General features: G+C 48.0%; 1 protein-coding gene across 1 annotated transcript in view; it reads right to left on the minus strand.

The window, feature by feature from the left end:
• Nucleotides 1-742: 742 nt before the first annotated feature.
• LOC106560984 (SRSF protein kinase 2) overlaps nt 743-10,795 on the minus strand; it is a 14,638-nt gene continuing 4,585 nt past the window's right edge. Inside the window, exons 7-14 of the mRNA XM_014124493.3 lie at nt 8,988-9,013; nt 8,518-8,830; nt 7,298-8,203; nt 6,985-7,100; nt 6,782-6,889; nt 6,456-6,525; nt 4,466-4,558; nt 743-3,270 (exon numbers count right to left, since the gene is read on the minus strand). Of these exons, the coding sequence (XP_013979968.2) occupies nt 3,086-3,270; nt 4,466-4,558; nt 6,456-6,525; nt 6,782-6,889; nt 6,985-7,100; nt 7,298-8,203; nt 8,518-8,830; nt 8,988-9,013 (1,817 nt within the window). The 3' untranslated portion in view covers nt 743-3,085. The remainder of the gene's footprint in view (nt 3,271-4,465; nt 4,559-6,455; nt 6,526-6,781; nt 6,890-6,984; nt 7,101-7,297; nt 8,204-8,517; nt 8,831-8,987; nt 9,014-10,795) is intronic.

Consider the following 10,795-nt stretch of genomic DNA (forward strand, 5'->3'; position numbering starts at 1 on the left):
TTTCCTGGTCAGGTGGTTGGTAAAAACTCCTGGCCTTCTGCATGTTACATTAGTGACTGACTAAACGTATACGTTGTTGTAATGTACCTTTTATCTGTGAAATGTGAATCATTGCTTGGTTAAGGTGTCCAAATATTTCAATAACTACCATGGTAATCTGTTCTATAGTCCTACAGTATGTAAGTCTTATGCCTTCAACACTATTTCCCTTACCTGCCCGTCAGACAAACAGCACTTATACTTGAAGGTGCATGTGATTTACCTATGATTTAAAACTGACTGACAGTTGTGCTTACACTATCTGTAAGCACTGCAGAGTATTTTCCCTTAATTAAAATAGAAGTGAGTTTTAACATATATCTGATTTAGTGACAATCCTTAGAATATTGTTTTATACTATTCTAGTAATCTCAGGGTATTGTTAGGATAATCTTTTAGCGTGCAATTAGAATAATGCAATGTCATGCAGTTAGAATAATGTTGTCTGATGGCTAGGTAAAATCGTTTAGTGAGTATTAGAATGTAATAAGGTGTGTCAAGTCAACTGACCTCGGCATTCTGAGTGATAACAATACATTGCCATTTTGTTTTTTTGTTGTTGTCTTTTTACACTCACTAGTGGCTGGTTTGAAAATGCATCAAAATCTCAGCTTTTGTCTCTTATCCTCAATACACAAGTTACAATATTAGTAGTATTTAATGAAAACTGCTGGAAACTGTCAAAGACCACATCAAGACTCCATTAATTTACAATTTTATTAAATCTGTCAATGAAAAACACAGAAAAGAGACGCGATTCTGTCGATGTCAGGAAGAACAGTCAGCATGGCTGAGAGTGAGATCAGGAGCTTTTGGTGCAAAAAAATCATAATTTACTATTATTGCAAAAATGTTTGATCAATTTCATCACCGTCACAAGTCCAAACAGAGCAGCACTGTTCATGTAAGAGGGGAGGAAGAGGTGACAACTGAGTAAAAAATAACTAATCAGATTAATTACAGTAATAATAATATAACAATAATAATTACAAAAGAAATAACATCTCTAAAACAGACAAACACAATCACCTCAATAGGACGAGATTCGGTCACTTTCACAACAACCAGATAATTTTTGTATCTTTTTTTTTTTCTTCTTTAAATTAATTAAATATTTTAAAAAATATCTCACCATTTACTTATACTCATTTTTATTTTATTGCGAAAAATAGGCAACTGGACTAATTGTGATGAGTGTGAGAGAGAGAGAGAGAGAGAAGTGGAGTGGAACGTAGGAGCATTGGCACTGAGAGGCGCTGCAGTGTGCAGGAACGCAGTACCCTCATCAGCCACAGAGTGGCACAGTTCGATATTCTGGTGGCCTCCAGAATGGCTCAGCCTCTCGCCACTGTTTGCTCTGGAGGACAGATCCATGTCCATGTGACAGCCTCTTTTAGGAATGATGCATGTGTTTTTTTTTCAATTCTGTACATCGGTCTTATCTCCAGAGCCGGATCTCAGAGTTATGTACAAAGATATATCCCTGAACAACATCTACAAAGACAAGTGCAACCTCCATTTGACTAACCCCTTCTGGAGAAGCTCAGGATCAACTTTGAGGGTTTCCTGTGTAGGTTACAAGGGGGAATAATCATATCTGGTAAAAGTGCCACGCCACAGGGACTCATAAGGATTGTTCTTGTTTTAAGGATAAAGAGAAAAAGAGGTCAGGAATGGTGTGACTGAATCAGGAATGTCAAAGGGAGGAAGGATTCGAAAAAGGAAAAAAGGGAACTTGGATAACCTCACACGGGGCACCAAAAAGGTAAACACAAGTGACTCCTTTCGCTTTTGAAATAAAAAGACAGGAAGAAAACTAAAACAAACAAACCGATGAAATGTACAACTCTTAAGTAACACCCGTCCATCATTACCATCATCATCCCTTCCTGTCAATCAGCCTCTCCGTACACTTCACTCCTTTTCACGACAGTTAAACTCTTTACAGATCAAGCAGTCCGGCTCATCGTGCATCAGTCTTTAGGATCTTTGTTTGTTCCGTGCCCTGTCTGTCTGTATGTCTGTCTGTGTGGTAGCAGTTCAGTTCTGGGGCACCCTGGTGACCGGGGATGGGACTGGAGCTGTGTTGTTGGCTGGGTGGCTAGGGGGGCTGAACAGGGCAGGGGACTGGGGCTTTGGGGGGCTTTGGGGGGGATGTAAACAGTTCAACAACACTGCTTCAGTCCTGGGCAGGGGGGGGGCACAGTACTCCTACAGAGTGAGGGAGGGGGGCAGGGGCTGGAGAGGGATGAGAGGAGGAGTAGGGTGAAGGGCCGACTCCTAATCTGGAAGTCTTGTTGCGCCTTTGTAGGAGAGGGACGAACATACACTTGCCTGTTGCACCTACAGAATGTGCAGTGCAGACCCAGACTAATAACACACACACACACATACACACACTTCTGTCTCAGCAGGTTTAGGCCGTGCTGTTGTAAGGTCAGGCAGATGGAGCTATCACACAGTCAGCATTCTGATAGAGGTGCTCATTGACTTCCAATAGGAAACCCAGGGTGGAGGACAGGTCTAGGTTCAGGAGAAAACTGGTCAGGACATTGCAGAGAACCCATTCATATGAGCGGGTTAGTTTCTGTTCAGACTGCATGGTCTTTCTAAGTAGGAGATGTCTTGGAAGACACAGTCCTGACCATGGCTGCTCCCCATGTTGTGTAGGGATCTCTGTCCTACCTGTCTAGAATCGTGGAAGTTTGACTCCGTTCAACTCCATTCCTGGGCCGCTCTATTCCTCCTGTGAGGGGTTGTATGGGACTTATGGGGAGGACCGCAGAGGAGCAGCTTTTCTCTATCTGGTCTATGACAGCCTTGTGGTTTCTACCTGCTGAGGCTCTGTGGGTGTCTGTTTTGCATGTCTATGTGTGTGTGTGTGTCTGTGTGTGTGTGTGTGTGTGGAGGGCTCAGGGCGAGGCAGGGCAGGACCGAGAAAGTCTCCCATTTCCCTCTCATCCTCCCCCCTCTCCCTCTCTCTCCAGTCTTGAGTGCCTAGCTTTGAGCAGTGTGTGGAGGCTGCAACTAGGGGGGGCTGGTGTCGCTACGAGTTGAGCCAGGGGTGGCTGAGGCAGTCCCCAGCCGAGGCCCTCTTTTCGGGGACCATCTCCAGCATGGGCAGCAGGAAGTGGGTGAAGTGGCCGGCATCCTCAGGGGCCCAGCCATACTTCTCCACCAACACATCAAACAGGGACCAGGGCTTCAGCTTGGTGATGTGCCTCAGCTCACCTACAGGGGGAGGTAGAGAGAGAGAGAGAGAGAGAGAGAGAGAGAGAGAGAGAGAGAGAGAGAGAGAGAGAGCGAGAGAGAGAGCGAGAGAGAAAGGAAGAGTAATTAGTTACAGCACTATGATTTGTAAAGACTAACCATGAGAGAGAAAGAGTGAGAGAGAGAGAGAGAAGCAAGAGAGAGAGAGAGAGAGAGAGAGAGCAAGAGAGAGAGATTAAGAGAGAGACAGAGAAGAGAGAGTAGAACCTGGACTGCATCTCAATACTCCACAGTGGCATCCTTCCCATGTCTCTTTGCTTTCATCTACACTGAATTGGTGGAAGCAAGGCTTCCTCACATCGCTTTCACTGTCATTATTTAACATTACTTACAGTGTACCATAGATGAAGGAAAGGACACGAGTTTAAGACTATTGAGACACGGCCCAAGAAAGGCAAATCAAGGGCCCGGAGTAGCGAGCGACTGAGTCCGTCAGAACACATTAAGACCATAGAGAGATAAAAGGAGAACGAACTGAGACATCCTTTCACACCAGACGAGACCTTTGATTGAGCGAGGGAGAGCGAGAGAGACAGAGAACATCAAAGAAAGGGAGCTGTAATCAGAACATTAAAGCCTCATGACTGGAACATGAGAGAAGCAGGCTAGCAGCAGGGTAGCACACCGTTTCTAAAAGACACAGACACTTACCAAAGAGAGACACAGAGGTAACACACAGACAGGCAGTAGACTCAGGGAGGATAGTACTCAGAACTCAGTCAAGTGGCTCAAATCAAATCTTGTTTGTCACATGCTTCGTAAACAACAGGTGTAGATTAACAGTGAAATGCTTCCTTCCCAACAATGCAGAGAGAAAAATAGAAAAATAATACAAAGATAATAACATGAGGAATAAATACACCATGAGGAACGATAACTTGGCTATATACACGGGGGGTACCAGAACCGAGTTGATGAGCAGGAGTACAAGGTAATTAAGGTAAATATGTACAGGTAGGGATAAAGATACTATGCTAATACAGGTGTAACTAGCAAGATATTTATAACCAAAGCTTGAAAACGCACATTTTCTAGGTGGACACGCTACTCAAATACTACCGCCGACTAGCTTTGTTACATGTACTAATATTTCGAGATAAATACTGTTGTGTATTCCTGTCTGCCTCGTTGGGGTAGTACCTCGTCATGACGTTACCTTTCTTGGAGAAAAACTCTCGGCTGTACTTCCCGGCGGCGACCACTTTGCGTGGAACCTTCCCCAGAAGCTCCGTGATCAGAGCGATGTGATCTGAACCCCGGCCGCCACAGCCCACACCACAAGAGAACAGGCACGGCATTACAGCATGCACACACACACACACACACACACACACTGGAGGGATGGATGGACACACTGCTGCCTGGAGACACCACTCTGATAGACGGACAGACTGACTGACGGGACAGTAAGTCTCCCCAGAAGGTCCCGGAGAGGACTATGACTACATTTGTGAAATAAAGCAAACAGACATTGTTCCTGCTTCATGTGCGGTCTTGAACAGCTGTGCACACCAGAGGAGGCTGGTGGGAGGAGCTATAGGAGGACGGGCTCGTTGTAATGGCTGGAATGGAATCATGGAATGCTACACATGGAAACCACGTGTTCTACTCCGTTCCATTGATTCCATTCCAGCCATTACAACGAGCCCGTCCTCCTATAGCTCCTACCACCAGCCTCCTCTGGTGCACACCAATGGTGTCTTGGCAGCCAGGAAACTGGCTACAAAACCCCTTATTGCTTTTGGACTGCTTATACAATTCCCCTTCCACCCTGTCTATATTCATGCCTGTCCGTCTGTCTGTCTGAGTCACAGTGTGTGCTCGGGCGTCTGTGCGTCTCCGTCCCACCAGAACTTTCCCTGGTGCTACCTCTTCGGTTGAAGAACTCCCGGGAATATTTTCCGGAGAGCGCAAAGTGCCGTGGAATAACGCCCAGCAGCTCAATGATGTGGGCTATATGGTCTACAGAGGAGAGAGGGAGAAAGGAGGAAGAGGAACAGGGAAAGGAGGAGAAGGAGAGAGGGAGAATAGGGTGAAAGGATAAAGGAGAGCGGAAAAGGAGGACAAGGAACCGGGGGATTGAGATGAGGAGAGGAGGGAAGGAAGGAAGGAAGGAGGAAAAGGAGAACAAGAAAGTAGGACAAGTAAGGAAGGCAGAGTTGGAAGAGGAGGAAAGAGTGAAAGAGGGAGAGACAGAGAGCTCAGTGTTAGTGACCCCACACCAGAGGTGGTGAGATGGAGTAGAGAGTGCCGTGGGTTTGGAGTAGAGAGACATGCATCTATTATCTTTGAATCTGAGAGACTCATCACCAAATATGGTGGCTCTCATTGTCGTCAATGAAGATCTCATGGCAGTATATGTCCATACATATTGACTACATGCCATTTATGTCGATAGTATGGCGAATTATCGTTCAAGTCCCTTTTTGGTGAAGTATGGTGGTGTAATATTGTTAACATAGTATTTATGGAGTCAAATGTGGATGGCTGGACATGAGATCAACAAGAGCGTTGAGGTGACAGGAGGTCAACTGGACTAGGGCTTCACGATGGACAGCATGGGGCGGGTGGGGAGTGGGGACCAGGAGTGAGCCGGTATAGAGGATGAGCGGGATAGGGAAGTTTAGGGAGTGTGGATGTAAATACAGGGATAGGGCGTGACAAGGCGGGATGAGTCAGGTCAGGTATAGATGTAGATCCGGGGATAGGTTGAGTGAGGGTAAAGATGTAGAAGGTGAGGATAGATAGAGAGACACTAGTGGATAGGAAAACTAGAGGGGGCTATACTAAAATCTGTTGTGACATCTTTAACCTGTTCAAGAATGTTCTATTTTGGGCCCATTGCAATACAAAGTATTTTTAATTAAGCCGTTATACTATCTCCAATATGCTAGTACTACAAGGTATTACCATCTTACTAAGTGCTACCACTTAATTCAGTTGAGCAAATCTCAAAACGACAGCAGTGTGTAACTACACGGTTACTCAGTCGAAACACCTTCAGAATCAACGGTAACGACAGCCATTATTAAAACAGCTGAATCCTGTCACTATAATCATATGCAGATCAATAAAGTGCAGTATTATGCTGTATTAGGTTTAGTACGAGGCTGAACCAATCAGAAACGCAATATGTAGAGACTGACCCTCATCCCGGGAGTAGTCCTCCCCAGAGTGGGGCTCAAACAGGTAGTCTCCTGTAGCCAGCTCAAACGCCTGCAGGACACACACAGGACAGGATCATCCATCAGCACTGTGTGTGTGTGTGTGTGTGTGTGTGTGTGTGTGGTGTGTGTGTGTGTGTGTGTGTGTGTGTGTGTGTGTGTGTCTGTGTGTGTCTGTGTGCGTGCCTGTGTGCGTGCGTGCCTGTGTGCGTGCGTGCCTGTGTGCGTGCGTGCCTGTGTGCGTGCGTGCCTGTGTGCGTGCGTGCGTGCCTGTGTGTGTCTGTGCGCGTGTGTGCGTGTGTGCTCACCATGCAGGCGGTGCTCCAGATGTCAGCAGGAGTGCTGTAGCCAGCTCCTATCAGGACCTCTATGGAGCGGTACTGTCTGGTCTGGATGTCCTCTGTGAAGTGCTTGTGCTGGGAGAGAGAAAGGAGAGAGAGGAGATAGTTTAACGACTACTGTTTATTATGCAAATCAGTTTATTGTAAAACACCACACACACACGTCTTACCACCCAGCAGGCGTTGCCCAGGTCAGCTATCTTGACTCGGAGTGTGTCAGCGTTGCGGGGGTCCAGGGGGTTGACCAGCAGGTCTGCTGCTTTGGCCTTGGCTAGAACCACATCATCTAGTTTAGATAAACGGGTTAATGTTGTCAAGGACAGGCAGATTACATACAGCAAATGTGTGTCTCTGTGACTCCATGTACTGTACACGCACATCTGTGTTGTTCATACATGTGTGTGAAAGAGAGAGAACGAGAGAGAAAGAGAGAGAAGGAGAGAGAAGGAGAGAGAAGGAGAGAGAAAGGGAGAAACGCCTCACCTTTAGGCATGTCCCCGGTGCTAGACAATGACACAGTACGGCTGCGGTCTGCAGTGGGGCTGTGAGGGGAGGTCGCGCCCCCCGGGTGACCAGCTCCGCCCACTGTGACGGGATTTCCCGGGTCGGGGTCCAGCGGCAACTCGGGGAAGCGTGGCGCCGTGCCCCTGTGGCGCTGCGCCCCGTTGGTCAGGCCTGGCGTGACCACCTCACCGTTGAAGAGCTCATAGAAGGAGCTGAGGGAGCTTTGGTCCCTGTCCGTGCAGCTGAACTCTGACTCCACCAGGGGGCAGTGCAGATGGATGGGGGAGGAGGTAGGGACCGGATGGTTGGCTCTGGGACCTCGCTCCCTCTCCCTCTCCTCACCCCCCAGGAGGACATGGCCATTGGTTTTGGGGGTGTTGTTGTTCTGGCCCGTGGCGGTGGAGATGGAGTTGCTGAGGTCTTCAGCGCCCGTCTCCGTTTCATCGGCGTCATCGTCGTCTTCATCATCATCATCGTCATCATCGTCGTCGTCGTCCTCTTCCTCTTTGTCCGTTTCCTGCTCCTTGGTCTCCTCACCCTTCTCCTCCTCGTCTGTTATCCTCTCCTTCTCCTCTTTCTCTACCGCCGGCGGCGGCTCGGCCGGAGCTGTAACCAAGTCCTCTTCATCCTCTTCGTCATCTTCCCCATCCTCCTCCTCCTCCTTCTCTTCCTTTACGGCCTCTTTCCAATCCTCCTTCTCGTCGTCCTCCTCCTCCGCCTCGCCCTCTGGATTGGCTGTGTTGACATCCCCAGGTGTGGTGGGGGTGGGTGTGGGGGTCTGTGTCTCTGTCTCTGGAGCAGGGCTGGGGGTGGGCTCCCCCTCTGGCTCTGCTGCTGCCTCTGGTGTGGGGGGAACCTCTGACTGCTCCTGGGGTAGGGCAGCACCTGAAACGGGGAGAGAAAGAGTGGAGGAGTGAAAAAGAGAGAAGGGAGAGAGAGGAGAAAGAAAGAGGGAGAAAGAGAGAGCTCGAGCTTCGGTTAGACTGTAGTCGTTTATGAACCAGCCTGGCATTGCTCCCCTCTTGTAGGTCTAGTGTGAAAGGTTGGAGGCTGGCCCATCCACCTCCAGTTCTCACTCACTCCCATTCCCCACAGCTCTGAGTCACACACACTACTGAATGCGTGAATAACCAACACATTGAGTGAAGGACTATAAAACCACCACCACACTGATTGACAGTCAAAGCATGTCAACTCACAGGTGTGATTGGTTAGCCTGGTGGGCCTCTCCCTCTCCGCCTCTCCTTCCTCCTCCTCGTCTCCATCCTCTTCATCGTCGTCATCGTCGTCATCGCTCTCACCCAATGCGACGGCGGGCCCCAGTGCCGCGTTGCGGGGTGCGTGTTTTGGGGAGTGAGTCAACCCCTCCCCTTCGGGGCCCTCTGTGGCCCTCTGTTTCTCAGCCTCCTTCTCCAGGGCCTCAATCTCCAGCATGCGTCTCTCCAACAGCTCGGTCTGACGCTTCTGCTTCTTCTTCAGCTTCTTCTTCTTGTTCTTCGAGATCTTCCCCACCTAGAGGAGAGGAGAGAGGAAGAGGACAGGAGGGGGTCTATTACAGTTAGTGGTACACTGACCCATTGAGCGACTGCGATTCGTTTGAAAACCATTGGACAGCGTAATCAGATCTTTCTCTGTTTATGAGGTGAATACAAAAGGTTTGGCTACTCACCGGTTTGACCTGTGGTGCTGTGCTGACTGTTGGGATGAAACAGAGTCATACAAGTCAGAGTCTGGAGAAAGTTCAACTTCAAACATATCATCCCTCGCACACTCTTGTATAATATGTACCCCTGAATAAGACCTCCTATCTTTCAGACCCTCTTAAAGACTTCAAATCAAAAAATCAAGTCAAATTGTATTAGTCACATGCGCCGAATACAACAGGTGTAGACCTTACAGTGAAATGCTTACTTACGAGCCCCTAACCGACAGTGCAGTTTCAAAAAATACGGATGAGAATAAGAGATAAAAGTAACACGTAATTAAAGAGCAGCAGTAAAAAATAACAATATATACAGGGGGGTGCCGGTACAGAGTCAGTGTGCAGGGGCACCAGTTAATTGAGCTAGTATGTACATGTAGGTACAGTTATTAAAGTGACTATGCATAGATGACAACAGAGAGTGGCAGTGGTGTGGAGAGGGGAGGGAGGGGGGGGGCAATACAAATAGTCTAGGTAACCATTTGACTAGATGTTCAGGAGTCTTATGTCTTGGGGGTAGAAGCTGTTAAGAAGCCTCTTGGACCTACACCGCCGCTCCGGTACCGCTTGCCCATGTGGCAGCAGAGGGAACAGTCTATGACTAGGGTGGCTGGAGTCTTTGACAATTTTTTGGGCCTTCCTCTGACACCGCCTGGTATAGAGGTCCTGGATGGCAGGAAGCATGGCCCCAGTGATGTACTGGGCCATACGCACTACCCTCTATAGTACCTTGCGGTCGGAAGCCGAGCAGTTGCCATACCAGGCAGTGATGCAACCCGTCAGGATGTCTCAATGGTGCAGCTGTAAAACCTTTTGAGGATCTGAGGACCCATGCCAAATCTTTTCAGTCTCCTGAGGGGGAATAGGTTTTGTCGTGCCCGCTTCACGACTGTCATGGTGTGCTTGGACCATGTTAGTTTGTTGGTGATGTGGACACCAAGGAACTTGAAGCTCTCAACCTGCTCCACTGCAGCCCCGTCGATGAGAATGCATACACAATCTTTGGGTGAACTGTGTGAGTTGAAAGGAGGATGTAATCAAAGTAATTCCAGACAGCTTTATTCCCTTGTCCTAGATCCATAGTAATCAACCTTTTCTCCATGTGTTACGCAATGCCCACATACAGCCCTCATCATTCCCACCTGACTCGTAGGTGTGTGTGGAGTCTGAAGATGTGTGAGGATTTTTTACCTTTTTAAGGGGAGGTTGAAGGAACATCAGGCCTAAGACAATAGGGGAATGTGAGTGGAAGCAAAGAGCGCGCTGGCTAAATAAAAAAACGCTTAACAATTCTGCTTCTACCCCTTTCCTCCTCTCGCTCCTCGCTAAAGGCATGTTTCCGTAATCACTATCAGCTAGCTTTCAGCGGAGCCGCGAGCTCTCACGCAATCTCTCTGCCAGTCAAAGTAGGAAAGAGCTCGAGCCAAATTGACTGGTTGGCTTAGGCTGGCAAGACGAAGCGACAAACTAAGGACCATCGAACTGAATGATTCATCCGATTGATTCGTCCGTTTGATGAATAGACTCATTAATGCTGTGACAGATATACTGATACACATCAGGGCACTGCTGATCAGAACCAATACTTTCTACAATACTGCAAACTACTGAAACTGTGAGACAGATACTTCCCTATACTAGCAACATAACTCGTCTTTAAGCAATAATAATCAAACGGTCTACAGTGGATTTGACTCTCATGATTCCTCTACAAAGAGTGCACTGCACTGATTCAACAAAGACTGAACCTGAGGTCAAGTACAGATCTCTACACG

The sequence above is a fragment of the Salmo salar genome, chromosome 10, assembly GCF_965601325.2.
Source record: "Salmo salar chromosome 10, fSalSal1, whole genome shotgun sequence".
Classification (NCBI taxonomy): domain Eukaryota; kingdom Metazoa; phylum Chordata; class Actinopteri; order Salmoniformes; family Salmonidae; genus Salmo; species Salmo salar.